We start from the raw sequence: 17,899 nt of genomic DNA, 5'->3' as shown, positions 1-17,899 counted from the left end.
CAAAACAAGAATTGGAATTGGAAAGCCAAGAAGAAGGCAAAAAATAGAAAAATGAGTAACAGATGGAATTGCCAAATTTGAAATAGGGCTTTGAATTTAAAATGCATGTGTATTGCAGTGCAGCACCAAAACAAGAGAAGAAGTGCATGTGACAAATTTCAGAGTGGTTGAGGCTTCCTTCTCCTCTGTTCAAGTTTTGTTTTGCAAAGTGAATTGGCAACATCAGACATGTCTGCTGCTAAAAATGATAAGGGAAATTAGAGAACATCGTAATCATGACAACAACACTGCAAGTTCTGTGTGAAAAGAGAAGTAAAATATGAGAAACTCAACACAGCTTATAATGTAAGTGTTTTTTTTTATAAGTGTACCTATAATCGGTTGATCAATATATTCTTCTATACTGGCCGACTGGTTAATTTTTCGTAATTGTGAAAATTTTTCCAAACAGATTTGGGAGATTATGTATCTTATAATCGGTTGGTTTACGTTGCATGGATGACCGATCGGTAAGAATAATATAAATTACTTTTTATAAATCTAATATTATTAATAAAATAAAACATATTTATGAAATTTTAGACTAATTGGATTAATTGTAATGAAAATCTTACTTCAAAGTAAAAAGATAAATGATTGTTTTTAAGATTTAAAACTGATAAATATAATTAACTTGAACATTGGATTTTTTTCACGTACAGAGTTATATAAAGTTGAAAGAAATAAAAACTAAAAAATACTACAAAAGGACCAAATAAGACAAAAAGGAATAGCATAAAATGTAAAAGAGGAGTCGTGGATCCTTACATCCAAAACAACAATAAGTATTATAAATTTGAAAAGAGATAGTATCTTTATCTCAAAAGTTAATTAACATCTGTCACCATAAGTAACTTTGTTTTCTAATTGGATCACTGATGCCTTTTCCAATACACCAACCTGTTTGGATTTTATTGAATTATCACATCAGATAGTGTTTGGACAAAGAATTTAGAGTGTTTTTTTTCTTTTTTTGTATTTTTAATTATTTTTCTTATTAAATATTATGAGTATTTGTGTTTGTATTATTGAAAAGTATGAAAAATAATTAAAAGTTCATTAATAATTAATGATAAAGATTAATTGTTAAAGAATTCAATTCAATTAATTGTTATTTTATTAATTTATGCTATTGCGTTAGACGTGTATTATTGTACAAACGATAAGAGGAATTACGTAATCACTTGGAAATGATTTAAACAGAAAAACTATTGATGAAAGAATTAATTGTTGTATAAATTAACACTACGCAAAGTTATTAAAATTATAATATACTCTAATGGAAACTATGAATGCAATAATCAATTGCAACACTACAAAACAAAACATTGACGTAAAACCTACGTACATGCTTACAGATGGCAAGACAAATAGAAAAAATACGTGGCAAATCGATCTTGGAAAATTAAATCTAATAATTTTGTTATCTTTTAAATGTACAAAACTATTCCAACTTTAAAATAGTTTTATACCAAAAATCGTTTAATAAATCATTGGTTAGTTTTATTTAATTCATAACAAGGTATATTAGAAAGTACGTATAAAGTGACGTGTCCTTTTCCTTTAGTATTAAACAATAAATCTTTTTATCTCAGGATTATGTTTAAAGTAAGAGATACCAAATAAACTTTTTAAAATGCTAAAGAAATTATATTTTAATATGATAAATAAAAAATTTAATAATCTTTATTTTTCTCAATCACTACATCTGAAGAATAAGGTGAAAAATGGATTTCGATTAATGTACAATATATTGAAAACGTTAACAAAAAGAGCATTGGAAAACAATTAACATTTTAAATATTTTAAAAGATAAAAAGAAGACAAGACGAAAAAATCTAAAACAAGAAAAATAAAATAAAAGTAAAAGTTAATATAAAGGAAAACGATGTGAACACTCAACAAATAAAGAAGAAAAAGTACGCAATTGAATATAATTAATAACCTTAGGTAAGAAGAATATAAAATAGAAACTTTACTGTATTTTAAATATAACTTAAATAGAGAGACATTCTATATTTGACAAAGAAGACGGGAAGATCGAGTCATTCATAAATATTTGTTTATTTAATTAAAAATTAATATTCGTAACATTTTTATTTTAACTCGAAATAGTTTTTGATATTATATCTTATGGAATTAAATTTAATGTATTGAAAACATAATATATTTTTCCTGCATTTGGTAAATAAAATAAAATAAATGTAATAGGAAATAAAATAGACGTGTGGGCCCTATTGGCACCGGTTCGCCGATGAAAATAGCACCTGAAAAAAAATTGACGGCCCATAACGGGCCCAGTCAAACAGGGCCCCACCCCAAGGCAGGGGCCCACGTCACAGTGGGAGAATTTACAAGATAACCCTCTCTCACCGCTTTCATTTTCAGTTGCAGCTTTTTCGCTGCACAGAAGGCGCACGCACAGAGAATCACACACTCCAATTTCTTCTTCTGCTGCTTTATCTATGGCGAGGCTCTGAATTTATGGGGATTGCGAAACCCTAGGTGTTCATTCACTTTCGTCGCATTTCGCGGACTCGTTTTCCAGGTGAAGTCAAAATGCGGTTCCTCGTTTTGCACTCTACCGATTTACTCTGGTTTTGTCCCCTTTTGGCACCTTCGTTTTCATAGTTGCATTGCATTTATGAGCGTGACTCGGTGGATGCGGAGAGAGAGTGCGTTGTGGTGTGTGATGTGACGATCATTCTTAATGCTTCCTTCTCTCTTCATTCATTATCAATTAATGCCATGCACTTAGCATGGTTGGTAAGCACTAATTCCACCCCTTTTAAATTCCTCGCTCACTCTTTCTCTTCTTCCAATCCCCTTCTCTCCTTCCATGCCACTGATGCTTTCGTCGTTCCAACTCAACAGCACTAGCAACGAAAACAACCGCATGTTCGTTTCATTATTATTGCATTTCTTCCTTCAATTTTTGTGCTTGCATGTTGTCTACTTTTATTTCTTACTATTCCGCTTCTGAGGACCCTGCTTTTTGTTTTCTCCAACGCCATCTCTCAAAGGAATAATTTTTTCTTCAGGTTATAGGGACTTGCTGTTCATGGAGTGGGATCTGTGGAGTTCGACGTATGACCAAGGTTTTTGTTTCTCCCTGTCTCCACTGCTATGCGCATTCTTGTTAGTTTGAGATGCTAGTTTCTGTGATGTAATTAATTGATCGTCTTGTGGGTTGATAAGTTCTCTGAATGTCGCGTTAGAATCACTCTGTGAAAAGGGCTTGTTTTCATTTTTGTGACGAATTTCGTCAATGACTCCGTGTATTTATTTTATTAGATTATATTAATCTATCCGCTAATTTTTTTTGTGTGCATACAGGTCTTTGTGCTTATGTAATCTTAAAATTGACATTTACTTATCTTATTAAAAAGTACTGCATAATATATCTTGAATTTATTTAATGAGATATCGAATAGATTTAGAATTTTATGAAAATTCGTTGATTTGATATAATCAATGGAAATTTTAAGGCTTAATTGCACTATTTGCCCTCAATTTCCCAATTTCGTCGGTCGTATCTCCAAACTGTTCTCTTTTTCCAAACTTTGAACCTATTTTCCAAAAAATATTTGCAATTTGTCTTTATTTTGAGGAAACGTAGTCTGTCTTAATTGTTTAAAGCAAAAATCACTACACAAAAGTTTAAAGGAAAAGTAGCCACAAAATTGTCTCAGTTGTGGTGATTTTTCAGTGTCGGACAAAGGTGGCTATATTTTGTAATTAGGGGGACAAAGTTCTGTGAAACTTTGGGACACAGTGTAATGAAGTCAAATTTTTTATTTATGGATTGAGTTAATAAAATTTAGTATAGAGTTGTGGAGCTTTTGAAGGGGTAACTTCACCAGGAGTATATACATGGTAACTTGATCCCTCTTATTCTCTTGTTTCCCCTAAATGATTGTGGACGACAGGTTTATTCGAACAAATCAAATTGCTTTTGACGTGTAATTTATTTATTTACTTTTCTCAGATGCGACTGGTAGTAATTACTGGTCACCGCAACATGAATGCGACTTCTACTTTGGGTGTGGCCCAGGTAATCATTGTTTCTTACTCCTTGACGCTTGGCATTTTTTGTGTTGTCCTTGTGTTGTTTTTACTCTGGCTTTCTGTTAATTTTGTAGATGTTATAGAGGAGGACGCGTTGAACATGGAATCCTGTATTCGGGTTTTGAGAATATTGATCACCAAGGCGGATACTGAGATTGAGGAACTTGAAAGAGATCTCTTGGTGCTTCAGAAGGAGTTGGTCTGTTTTGAGCATGAAAAATGGCCTGATATATTCTGTGGTGTTCTCAGTGAGAGAATCAGCCAGCTTGATGTGGCGATTAGGACTTTAAAGAATGATTGTGCTGATGAGGCTGAAGTGCAGTTACTGCTAGATAGTGAACCTGCTGGGACGCTTCATGAAATACTTGCCCAGGTTTGGAATTTGGAATCCGGTATGGAATTCAATTGTTTTATTCTGATGATTGAAAAAGAGGCTGCTACATTTACCCGTTTTACATGCAAACTGGGTATTCACCAGCCATATATTAGGGATTATTGTCTTTAATATTTTCCCTGCAAAATAATATGTAGTCTTTTGTTTTGAGTTTCTGTTGATAGTTAAAAGCTTTACTGTGAACAGTTTATCTTCTAAAGTTTTTTTGTTTTTTTTAGCAAATGGAGTGAGTTAAGGGTTAATTTGATCTGCAAAGCATTTTCTGTAATCATTTTTTGGAAAAGTGAAATAGAGAGGGCAATTCTTTTTTTTTTTTGCAAAATATTTCTATTAGTCTTGTTACTTACTAGATAAAGATAGCATTAAATGGTTTAAAAGTTTCCAGATACTGTAGCAGATATAACATTACAAAATCAGTGAAGTTAACTATTGTTTTTAATGTTTCTCTCATAAAATTTTAAAAAAATATGAAAATAAGATGCCATTTTTATGATTAAAAATTGAAAACAGAATATGGTTTGGGAAACCACACATTCCCAAGTCCTTTTTAAACTACTCATAATCATGTATTATATGCATATCAAAAGTGGGTATACTGGATACAACTAATAAATAAGACACCTAATGCAATGCAATCCTTGTGGAATCTAAATCTAAGAAGTTTATCTTAGGACTTCAGTGTCAGAACAATTTTGTTCCTACAATAATTCAGCAAGCTTGGTTGACGATGTTTGGTGTTTTGTCCTTTACAAGAATAAGCCTGTGATCTATGAACCCTGCATGCCTTGTGTGAAATTTCACCTAATTTTACTTGGAGCTGTAAGAGAAGGTAGAGGGAAGATTGAAAGTAGTTGGCTCTTTCGGAAGCATGAGATACTCCCATATATTCCTAATTTCTATTATTCAAATATTTATGCAGGAGCACATGACTGTCATGCAACTATTGATTATAATTTATACTACTATATATAATAAATTATGCATTGCACAACTGTACTTTTTAAATTTTAATTTAAGGATGGATTTTCTCGGCCTTACATTTGCTGGATAATCGAGCAATATATATTAATTTATCCCCTGCTTGCTATTTAGGAAATATATTTTACTCCCGTCTCTTTTTTTGTGTATCTTGTGGTAGTATAAGTATTTAACTGTTAACACTTGGTTTTTGAATGTAACCATCTTTTTTCCCTCCCTTGTCTTTTCGATTTGAAACAGTATCTAGATGTGAATGTCTTGAGTCCAGTTGTGAATGTTACTGAACATGCACCAGACAAAGATTCTAGCACCCTTAATATGATCATTAAGGAAGAAGGACAAGATCTTCATGGAACCTCAGAAAGCTCTGGAAGCTTGGAACTTATTTTGGAGATTCAGAAGTCAGATAATCCGGAAAAGATTGAGGTAGAGAAAGATGTTACTCTATTTAATTTAAAAACAATATTTTCCTGCATGCCTTAATCGAATTAGAAAACATTTCTTTTAAATAGTTAATTGCTGCACCAACGTTTTTTTTTGGAAATCTTTTAGTATATGGAACGTGTAATATTAGACATTATTTAAGAATAATGTTTATTTTATCTATTTGTGTGATGATTGATTGCTTGACATCTCATATGCAATTGCTTTTAATCGTACAAGTTTAACATAATGTGCAGTGATTCTTTTTAAGGAGAAGGCTGTACCAAACACATTTAAAGGATAACTCTTAAAAACCAACGACATTATTTTCTGTAAGAGAAAAGGGGAGTAAATAAGTAGGCTTTTGAACAGCTTCACACTTAAGCCTCCTCATCTTGAGCTAATCAATATAGGACAAAGAAGCAGGTTTTGTTTTAAAGGAGCTTTTTTAAACTGTCATTGTCAAACTGCTTTTTATTTTTAAGCTTTTCTTTAGAGCTTTAACTTTTAAGGAGCATTAAAGAAGGGATTCACATGACAGTGTGAACTTTTTTGGCTTTGAAACCTAAGGTAAATGGAGTAAATCCCAGCAAGTGATAGGCCGATACCAGGTTCCTGACTTTACGTTGAGCTTGCAATGGCAATCCGTATTGTTTTATTTTTACCGTTTTTTGTAGGTCTAACCTTGGTAGCCATTTTTAGGCATGATAAATTTGAATAGTATTTTTTTTTTCTTTTAAGGAACTATCTGAAGAAACACTTGTTAGAAGTCCTGATTTGGCGGGCATTATCCTTGCATCCTACCACTCTGATGGTATAAAATTATCAGAAACATTTGATGATCAAGTTGCAGGAAATGAAGTCAGAAAAAGCCAACTCATTAATTCAAATACAGGTCAAATGTTGGATTTGTTTTCGGCCAAAAGTGAAGCCAAGGTGCAGGAAGTGCTGTTCTCCTTCTAATGAATTTAAACTTTTATGTATCAGTTAGCATTTTATACAAGGTTTTTAGTGCATATTCTTCTTAAATTGTGCAGAAAGAAAATGAATTTGTCAGAGAAAAAGATGTTAGCCCAGATGAATTTAGACCTGCAATTGACATCAATGGGAAGAAAACGGGTCCACATTCCATATTAGATACTTCACAACGACAAAAACGAGCAAAACCTAATTTAGACAAAGAACCATGTGATTTTGCTCCAAAAGCTGCACAAAGGGACTGCAAGAAAGAACCCAAGGTTGCTCCAGACGAAGATTTGAACTCCCTGAATTACCCTTTACAAGTTGTTTATCCTAAAACATTATGTATCACTGATACAGAATTTTGCTCCGTTAAAGATAGCAATGGTAATAATTCTGGACTAGTGTTCAACATTGAAAACACCACCCCTTATTAATGCTGAAAATTCTGCATTGATTTCACTGCTAGGGATGCATACCAAGAGTTCATTGTATACTGGGTTACAGCTGATGGATGTAGATGAAGATAAAGGGAAAGAACATGAACAAGACCTTAAATCCCAACTGAGAACTAACCTCAGAAAGTCCAAGATGAGTTTCCCTTCAAAGCTTAAAGCTTCGGAAAAGAAGGAACTGGAACTAAAGGCATTTTCTTCCAGAGAACCATTTGACAGTTGTACGGAAGTTATTCCAAGTGCATCCATAGTTGTATCAGCTAAGAGCCAGCGAAGATCCAAATCCTGTACTGATGTTACCATTTTAAACGAGTCAATGAAGCGGAAGATTATTACTAAAGGGGCAGTGAAACCAGACAAGCATGAGACTGAAGGTCGTGCTATTGTTCTTTATGACAGTAAATTTTCTGAATTACAAAAGAAAAGAAGAGTTACAAAGTTGCCTATCACCGTGGACATACAAAATTCAAGTGTTAATTTGGACGTACCAAATTCAGACGGGGTTTCTATGGACAAAAAAAGCAAGTTAGCTCCTCGTACTCACAAGTCACATTCCTTGGTGGATTCTCATGATGAGACCTTATCTTTGAATAGCTTGTCATTGACTGATTTGAGGGCTATGGCAAAGGAACACAATGTGAGAAAATATTATAAGCTTCGAAAAGTAGATTTGGTTGAACAGTTAGCTCAGCGACTGAGTAGCTGCTGAACTTAGTGTGTTCTGCCTTACTTTTTTGGGTTTCTCTTGGTTGGTTAGGTCCAGGGCTTCCCTGTAATTTGGTATAGGATCCTGACGTAGTCATGAATGATACATAGGCATCAAAAATGGTTTTTGCAACAGGATATTGTACAGCCTATAGATAGAATTCTTAGGGTACTTTGTAAATGAAAGGAAGTATAGGTTTTCTTCCTTGAAGTTGGTTACTCCTATAGGAGACTTAAAACTTAACGTTGGCACCATTAACGTGCTGCTGAGATCCATCGTTAAATATGATGTGCGGGTCGCAACATAGTCAAATTTGGTCATGTATGTGTCGCATTCAGTTTCTACTTTTTCTCCAATTCTTTTTTTATATTTTCTTGTACATAGAACATAGTTTTAATAGGAGCATTTGCTGATCACTTTCAATACATCAATTCGTTCATTTTTTATCTTGGAGTATTCGACCACAGACTCATGGAATCAAATGGTATTTGAAGATCTTTGCTTTGAAGTTTTCCTTACTAAAGGACGAACGTGACAAATGCTTGCGTAATTATAATTGTCACTGTCCCGACAATTACATGAATCGATTTTTTAAGTAACATATGAGCAAGTTTTGGATAATTGAATTATTAATTTTAGTGGATGTTATTTTAAATAAAATAAATGAGGTGAGTATGACTTCATTGGAATACAACTAGACTCATAACAGTGTAATTATTGTACAAAGCTCTAACCTAACATTAGATTTTTAGTAACTAAATTTCCAACAGAATCAGATCTAGTCATGTTCTTCAACAAGATCAATTTTCAAAACTATTTTTTCTCAACATCAAACTTCGTACCTGGATCTCGCCATGTTTGATTTAGGCAACTTCGATTGTCGGTGCTCCATGACTCTATTATCTCCAAAGGAAAAAGAAAAGGACGGTATATACAAAAACAGTAATGCTTAAGTGAGCAAGGACCTCAGAGGTTTTTCAAATGAAGATAGTTGAATTGGATTCTTGGATCTACCCCACTTATATATGAAGGTTGTATCCCAATGAAATTGGATAACTACCACCTCTTCACGAAATTAGGAAAGTTCTGGAATTTAGCAACCTCATAATTATTAGGGTCGTTGATCTCGATATATTTCCCACGGGAGGGATCCTCAGAGTCGGTGGATTTCAGTACCAATATAACCAAACATATTTGAAATATAAATATACATTCAAAGACTATCTTAAATATGTTAGATTTATTCTGCAACTTGATATTTGAGTTCTTGATACCCAATGGTTGTTCTCCTCAAATATACAGTTTAGTACTCCAAAATTGAGGTGGAATTTGGGTAAATAACTTCGTAAGAAAACAAACATATTAAAATAATTTGGAAGCTATGTTTCATTCCTTTCCCTAACTTACTTATTCCATTCCATTCCATTAATGAAAAACAAAAATAATCCAAAAACAGCGTTTCTCTCATTTTGGTCACAATGTTGTAGTTCCCATCAGGCAGTAGTAAATTCTCTGCCAAAGTTTGCCACATAAAGATAGACTCCTGTTGGGTAAGGTAATGTCGTGTTTTTGGGAGTAATCAGTACAATTGCACAGTGGCTTATATTTTAACATATGTACATGCAACATTGTAAAGCAAAATCCTTCAAAAACAATACATTCACGCTCACGAAAAATATTCCCTTTCACAAGTGTTTTCCATATATGGTTCTCTTCAGTTTTTGGTGCGGTTTCTCTACTGAACCTTCAAAGTACTATAATGGACACTGATTATTTTTTATGTTTTAAAATATATTAAAGACTCTTTTAATATACTACTATTAGTGTATTTTGAAGGTTCATTAGAGAAACAATACTAAAAACTCAGTAGAGAATTTGGACTTTTGTTTTTTCCCAAGAGAAAACACTTAGGATTGTCCAAGAAGTGAAGGCTTGTAGAAAACATGGCTTTGTGCAATCTCAATTCGTTCGCGAGGATCATTCAGATTTTCATCCCTCAATGCTTTCAGAATAGCTTGTGATGACTGTTCCCTGAGAAATACATCAAGCACCAGAAGCAATAGAAACTTGCTTAGTACGTTGGCAAGGTGATAGAGATTTGCAAATATAGTAGATGGAGTTGGAGTGTTCAAAGCTAACAAGCATAATAAGGTAAGAAAGCAAACAACCCAAACATGAGTGAACTATTGCATGATAATACCTTGATATCAAAATTTTGTATAGTGTCTTCAAGATGGGACAAAGCTCTACAGGAGCAACTGGCTTGTTTTCTTCAGGATGCAACACATTCAGGCTAGATTGGCTAAGAAGTTCAAAGAATGCCTCAACTGCAGAAACACCCTATAAATGGAAGGGATAGCAGTTTCTTTAGTTATTGGAATTTGATTGAAGGAAAAAACATGAGTCTAAGGAGGAACACACAAGGATGATTTCTATTTCTTATGTGACTGATATTAGTTCCAACTCTGGTGTGGCTTATGTCAAGTGAAAATTGTAGCACCATATTCATCAACCCATCTAAGAATGACCACATACACTTTTGAAAATGAAGAACATATGTACAAATTTCCAGTAAGAATGGTACATAGCATTGTTGTGTTTTGTCCTTACAAGTTAAAAACAAACAACTACTACTAAACTATGAATACAAGTGCAAGCAGAAAAGCAGCAGCCCCTGCCACAGGATCCTTCTAAATTCTCTGTGATGCATAATCATTGAACTTTCACATTTTAAAGATGCAATTGGAACTCCTCAAGAACGTAGCATGGTTTTGGAAGAAACAAGGACAAGAAAAAATTACAAAGTATACCTGAATCATTCCTTTTCCACTAATGCTGTCTCCCATGTCTGGTCTTAATTCACCCTTAGCTAACATCTGGCCATACCAAGCGTTACGGCCTTTCAACAAGGTTACGTAAGTGTCAGCCAGTAACGGCCCTGCAAGTTTCTCTGGTTCTTCAGCCAACAAGTGAGTGATGAATATCATTTCCGATGTGCAGTGTGCAAAGTACACAGATTTGCTTGTGGCACTCTCATTAGTAAGGGCAGCTACCATTCCTGACAACATTAAGAATGAAAAACAGTGTGTGTGTGTGTATATATATATATATATATATATAGATTACAAATATGAAAGCAAGTGTAGAATAGAATATGGAAGTTCTTATTATGAAATTAGAGGTAGTTAAACCCTTTTCTTTTCCAAGTAAATGAGAACTAGAGCTAGTCTCTATAGCATGTGAAAACACATAAATGCCTTCATTCAATTTACGAAAGTATGCATTAAACTTTATCTAGATACGTTCCATGCATGGAAAAATTGTATGACTATTTATCACAGATGTTTCCTTTTCTATTATCTTCGGATTGTAGAATCTTTATGAGATTTTTTTTTGCATCAGTTTGTTTTCAAGTATGTGTGAAATAGGAAAAGAACCAACTTGTCAAATAGACAACATTACACAAACCAAAACATGATAATGATATGGATAATGGACTACCTCTAGTTTGATATTAGATATGTGAAGTGATAACAATTATTTAGAAACTTACCAGCTCCAATTGCATAGACGTTTTTCAAACCACCCATGACTTCATGTGTGACGAGGTCACTGTTATCCCAGACAATAAATTGTGGTTGTCGTAGAAACTTTGCCAGAGGTTTTCTCCATTTATCAGCTCCACATATTCTTGCATTGGCATACTCCTTGTTGTAGATTTCTGAGGCAATATTTGGACCTCCAAGATAGAGTATGTTCTCCATTGGCACTCTAGCTGTCAAGTTTGCAGTGCAGAGAGTGGTGAATGAGTGAAGAACTAAAAACATTATTGCATAATAAGAAAGAAGGCTATGACCTATGGTAATACAATATCAGATGAAGGAAAAAAGAGTAACTGCTAGAAAACAAGGATGTGAAGTAATAACTCAAGCATGACACTTTTTTGCTTGGCATCAAATTCTTGGTCAAAAATAGATGTAATTGGGCTAGAGAATTGTCAGAACTGATCTGTAATATGCTTCGGCATGAATATGAACAAGATAGATTTTTGTTGTTAAGTACAGGAAGGTTGAGTCAACAACAACTCCCAAGATTATTGATAAATTTTCATATGTACAAATATGGAAGATTAACTATAACAATATGGACTAAAAGATTATAGTTATTTTAATAATTTCATATTTAAAAGGAAAATTGAACATTATAGTTATTTTATTCCTCATCAAGATTTCATGAGATGATTCATTCCCATAATTGCACAGTTCTCACTGATAATGAAGCATGTTTGGATTAGATTCTTCTTCAAGATTATATCTGCTTGATAGAAAACAATACTGGTGTTACTATTCAGATGTGTTCCTTTTTTGTAATTACTTCAACTAACTTCTTACCTTTTTTCTAGTTTTTTGTTATAAAATGTTATATTAAATAAACCAACCAAAATAACCAATCTCAGAACCACTTTTTACCTAACATATTCAAATTTAAAACTTGTTTCATGTAATCAATTACATTACAACATTAATAGATTATATTTATGATAGATAGTTACATAATTTATTTCCCTCGAGTATCTAAAGGATCACTAAATTACAAGAGGGAAGAAGAAGCACAAGTGACAAAAATGTAATCATCACACTTTTCTGGTTATTCTATTTTGGCAAATGCATGATGTAGATGGATACTTCAGATTAAAAAAATGAACTTTAGGCTTAACTCAATCTCACAAAATCCCAATCATAAGTTATAGATTACAAAAACATAACATGTAAAAGGATAAAGAAAGGGTCTTACTTGCTTGGTGAATCATCTTTGTGGGAGTAATAATATGTGGTAGAGGCTCCAATGCAGCCTCTATACCCTTTGACAAAGAAATAATTATAGGCACTGTGATCCTCTCCTTCCAATACTTACTAATCTCTTCAAAGATCTCACGTGTTTCTGTAGAAGGCAAACCATTGACCACAATATCAGCATCCCAAACAGCTTCCTGCAAGTTTGTGACCACCTTCAGAGGACAAAGTGGGGTATCAATCATGTTCAAGCAAAAACCATCTTTCAGAATCTCATCTGCATAAAGGGTCCTATCACCAAGCCTTGCCTCCACATATTTCAGATATGCACAACGCCTGATCAACCTTCTCAGCACATCTTCCCTTGAGTTTATGACCTCAAAGAGATGTTCTGCAGTCCCTCTATCCACTGCCCTTCCTGCTCTTCTCCAAATCCTGATCTGTATCTTGTCCCTGAACTGACCATAAGAATCTTGCAACAAAGCTGCAAAAACACTGCCCCAAGCACCAGCTCCAACACTCACAATTCTCAAAGGGTCACCATCACCCTTCCCAATAAGCCTCCTCAAAGTATCAAGCTTCTCCTCTACCCCATTACAATTCTGACCACCAACACTTCCATTTGAGTATGCATTATGAACCACTCCCATTATGCTTCCCCCTTCTATGCTCTAAAACCCCAACAAAGTCTAGCAGAAACAACTACAAATGAAGGATGAACTTCAATAGCTCTGTCTGCAAACTAGACTCAGACTCTTATATAACCTCCCTCAATCTTGTGCCTCTCACTTTCCCCTTACCGACCAATGAATACTTTTCTTTCAACCACAAGAATGAGATTGAGTTAACAAAACACACATCAATGGGAAATCAAATCCTTTTGGTGGGTGTTGCTTGACCAAAGCTGAGCATTAATTTTGGTCTGAGAAAAATTTCTAACCAGAGAAGCCTATCCTACTCTGAAATTTATTGAAGCATGCAATGCATGAACCATGGTTACTTATATATACACACATACATATAAAGCAGTGCTCTTCAATCTTTCTTCTAGTTCTGAATAATGGCACGTGGGAAGCCAAAAGAATAGGTATGAGGGATGGGAGAAAAAACCAAACACGAAGAAAACTTTGTTTTCTCCGTCTCTTGTTAGTTGATCTACCCAACTATAAGACGCGGCTAGTGCCAATAAAAAACCAATCTTTCGTGCTGCTAACTGCGAAGTTATGGTCCTACACCGATGGGTTGAGTTACTTCAACTCATCTATCTCATGACCCCACTCTATGTATGATTTCTACCTTTCTATTGGTTGAACTTTAGACACTAAAACCACACAACATATAAAAAATCAAATTTGTAATAGAAATTAGACCAAAATGCATTTTTAGTTTAGTCTCTACTTTAAAAAAAATTTACTTAGACCAAGTTTTGTTGTTGTATTAAATATTAACACTTCTCTTAATAAAAGTTCAAACGTTTTGAGAAATATCTCTTATGTTTAAGCATTGATCATTTCATTTATGTTGGTGTTATATATATAACATCCAAAAGGTGCATGAGCCAACTCTAATGGGAGTTGTTCTTTCTCCTTAATTCAAATTGGTAATTTGTAGCAACTAAATACTTTTGGGCAAAAATAATTGATTTTTTTAAATAATTAAAATGATAAAACATTATAAAAAGTATTTCATGGTTAAAGACATTTTGAAATGCATGTTTAATGTTCTCTATGAGTAAAACTAAACTCAACCTTCCTAAGTAAGGTCTCAAATTCAACGGAGGAAAAAACATATTTAGAGAGATTTCATTAAGAAGATCATGGATGTAAAGAAGTGAATTTGTGCATTGAATAAAGTTCCAAATGAAGAAATATAAAATTTTATATTTTTCGTTTTTGACATGTCACATGGATTAAAAAAAAAAGTGTAATGAAAATTGTATTAAGCGTCTCATCTTAATGTGGAGTGATATTGAGAAGGGTGCCACCCATATGAATCTATTGGCATTAAAAGTGTTTGGGTGAGGCCAACTTCCCCAACGGTAATTAATATTAATTAATGTATGACTTTGCTCAAATGTTCATGTGAAGTCTCCTTCCCAATCTTTGAACATGACATGTAGTCATACATTTGTCCTTTTTTTTTTTGTGTAAAGGGACACTCATTTAATGTTCTGCTTCTTATGTCTATGCCTAAGTTTGATTTCATGAATTTGTTGCTTGATGGAGCATTTTTAGCTTGTAGATGAATGTAATTAGATTCATGTATAACTAATTCTCAAGTACTATGCCAGTTTAATTTAGGTGATCCAATTCATTGATTTTGCAACAATGCATAATTAATGTTTACGTGATTATCTCTCTTTGATGTATATACGTTTATGTCAGTATAGGGATTAGGTGTTCCTTAGTTACACCATATCTAAGTTGGATTAATTAGTTCAATTTTTTTTATCAGCAACACCCTAATTATAATGAAACAGAGTCCATTTATGAAGAAAATCATAAAAGAGAACCTATTTTAACTAAGGAGGTAAGTTATTTCATAAAAAAAGTCTTGCAAAATTAAGAAGTAATGAATCTTAGTAATATTTATTATTAATTAATATTATTATTATTTTATTATTACTATTTTATTATTTTTATTTTTATTATTATAATTCTTGAAGGTTACATGCAAATAAAAGATGGTACTATGAAAATTACAGATAGTATAGTCTCATTCATTGAAAACTATACGCAAATTCTCCTAGTTAAAATATATAAATGATGTTTAGCATAAGTTTTTGATTAAAAAAATCTTAATTAAATGAATGCATTGGAAAAAATTAATTTTGAGTATATTTTTTATTCTTAAATATCACTAAGACATCTTTATTCAATATTATATTATATTATATTTATATATATATATATATATATATATATATATATATATACACGATTATAAAATTTAATATTTTAAGATCATCTCATTATAATATATCAATATGATATAAAATCGGTCTTATATGAGAATATGTTAAGACATCAACAACCAAATAAAAAATTAGTTAAAAATGTGAATGTTAGAATAGAAGTTGTAAAAATGTATCAAAATGATATGACTAAGTGGAAATTAGAAAAAACAAATTAAGACAATATAGAAAAAATTTTCGTAATAGATATAACCTCCTTATTAATTTTATTAAAAAACTATAAATAAATGAAAGTACGTCACTCGTAACCCTAAAATCATTAATATTAGTCTTAATTTATTTTTTTGTGAATTTCAATTTGAAACAAAACATCTTTACAGTTTTTATTAAAATGGTCTTATAATACTCATTTAATAACTAATTTAATTAAATTATTGATGTTTTTAATATAAATATATTTTTATTCTTATAATATAATCTTTTATTTAATACATTACATTTCATGTCAGGTATAAGTTTTGGATGCCACAATGATAGGTTTTGTGTGGCGATGAGTGAATGGCAAGCCTGCATGTACAGCTGGCAGTGTGTGGCATTGTTGTGGTCAATTTAATGAAACAATTGTATAAAAAATTAAAATTGTTAGGTAAGCATAAAATTGTTAAATTTTTCTTTCACGTGTTAGAGGTTGTTTGCATGGATTAAATAATATGCAAACATTGTTAAACATTTCAGGATTTTTAAAAAGTGTTTAGAAAGTTAGAAAATCAATAATAAAAATAAAATTTATTTTTATAATGGTTCATTATAACTGAATTACGTCTAATTCTTTTTTATGCATTATTAAAGAGTTCCATTATCTGTAAAAAGATACAATAAGTTTTACTACTCTTGGTTTACAACAAGTATAACCACTCCTGATATAAAATAGTCTAACTGATGTTTAAATCCCCCCTCCCCCTGAGTTAAACAACAAAGTGTTTTAAATCATTTTTGAGTATCCAAAAATAACAAAGTGTTTTTAAAACAAGTATAGATTGAGAAGCTCTCTTAGAGAGGAAATCAATACAAATTTTATATGAAAACTTGTTAAAAAGAGTTTTTTTTTTTTAAAGAGTTAGATTATGCAAAAGAATGGTATCGTAAGAGTATATGCAAAAATTGTTGGTCTTATTATCATGCAGTCTTTTTTATATAGGCAGCTTCGAAAAAGACCATTACTCACTCATAAGCATTGACTTTGATGTAGGTGTTGCAGCCTTTTGTACTAGGTCAGATGGTACTTTGCTTTTGCAGAGACAATTGTGCTGCTTGTATGGATTGGGCAGACATAAGGCATTAGAGAAACATTCCTAGAATGTCTTCACATTTCTTAACGTTCTTTTGAACAAGTGCAAAACTTTTGAATAAAATATTTGTCCTTTATGTACCTGCAAAGATAAATAGAAAACAACAAAACAAACAAAGAAGTATTCTTCATACATTTGGATTTAAAATGTTAGACATTCATTATAACGTTTAGCCTAATCCATGTACTATAGTGTTTATGCTAGTTTGTTATCAAATCATTGCGTTTAGAGTAATCTATTGTGTTTATGCTAGACTTTTCTTTTTAGCGTTTAGGATAGACTTGCGTATATTGTTTAATCATATATAGTGTTCAACTTGTTATCCTAAACGATCATTTCTATAAACATCATTTCGCTGGATGCTTTTGTTTAACTTCAAAATAAAGGGTTCCCAAATTTTTAACATGCACTAATAAAAAAAATTTTGTAAAGAAAAGAAAGTTTATGAAACTTTACACTATACAAATACTAAAAACTCTTCTTCACTTTGCACATTTGTCTTGATGTTATTTAAATTTAATATTTTTATACCAGGGATATGATGAGTTTCATTATGTATCTACCACCATTATGCTTGATCAAGTAAAACAATGGTTCATGCATAATTTTATTAAAACTTATAAGTGGTTTTAACTAGGATGATTTTGTGTTGAAGAAACACACTACTACAAAAAAGAAATATTAAATCAATTTTTTTGGACCATATTACATCGACTAGAAAATTGATGTAATATTAGAAAACTAATGTAACATTGAACGATGTAAGGTGGTAAAAATCGATGTAATATCATAAAAAAATGACTTTGATTCATGGTAGATA

At 32.2% G+C, this 17,899-nt stretch overlaps 2 protein-coding genes across 3 annotated transcripts; one reads left to right on the top strand and one right to left on the bottom strand.

Moving 5' to 3' along the window:
• The first annotated feature begins 2,613 nt into the window (after positions 1-2,613).
• On the top strand, positions 2,614-8,372 carry LOC124846858 (uncharacterized). 2 transcript variants are annotated; one of them, XM_047324229.2, is made up of 8 exons: positions 2,617-2,805; positions 3,081-3,137; positions 4,028-4,093; positions 4,182-4,480; positions 5,720-5,905; positions 6,644-6,838; positions 6,940-7,249; positions 7,332-8,372. In XM_047324229.2, the coding sequence occupies exons 1-8, from the start codon at positions 2,799-2,801 to the stop codon at positions 8,024-8,026; spliced, it is 1,815 nt and encodes a 604-aa protein (XP_047180185.1). In that variant the 5' UTR covers positions 2,617-2,798; the 3' UTR covers positions 8,027-8,372. The 2 variants fall into 2 exon arrangements, with proteins under 2 accessions (XP_047180183.1, XP_047180185.1); XM_047324227.2 differs by having other exon boundaries at positions 2,614-2,805; positions 4,028-4,480.
• Positions 8,373-9,416: 1,044 nt separating this feature from the next.
• Positions 9,417-13,994, bottom strand: LOC124846854 (glycerol-3-phosphate dehydrogenase [NAD(+)] GPDHC1, cytosolic). The gene is made up of 5 exons (XM_047324221.2): positions 12,818-13,994; positions 11,577-11,798; positions 10,834-11,081; positions 10,224-10,363; positions 9,417-10,054 (listed from the first exon to the last, which is right to left on the bottom strand). Exons 1-5 carry the CDS (start codon positions 13,464-13,466, stop codon positions 9,931-9,933), a joined length of 1,383 nt encoding a protein of 460 aa, XP_047180177.2. The 5' UTR covers positions 13,467-13,994; the 3' UTR covers positions 9,417-9,930.
• Between the last annotated feature and the right edge of the window lie 3,905 nt (positions 13,995-17,899).

This window comes from Vigna umbellata, chromosome 5 (genome assembly GCF_029865625.1).
Source record: "Vigna umbellata cultivar VRB3 chromosome 5, Vumbellata_1.0, whole genome shotgun sequence".
Taxonomy (NCBI): domain Eukaryota; kingdom Viridiplantae; phylum Streptophyta; class Magnoliopsida; order Fabales; family Fabaceae; genus Vigna; species Vigna umbellata.
This window is presented reverse-complemented; position numbering and strand designations above follow the sequence as displayed.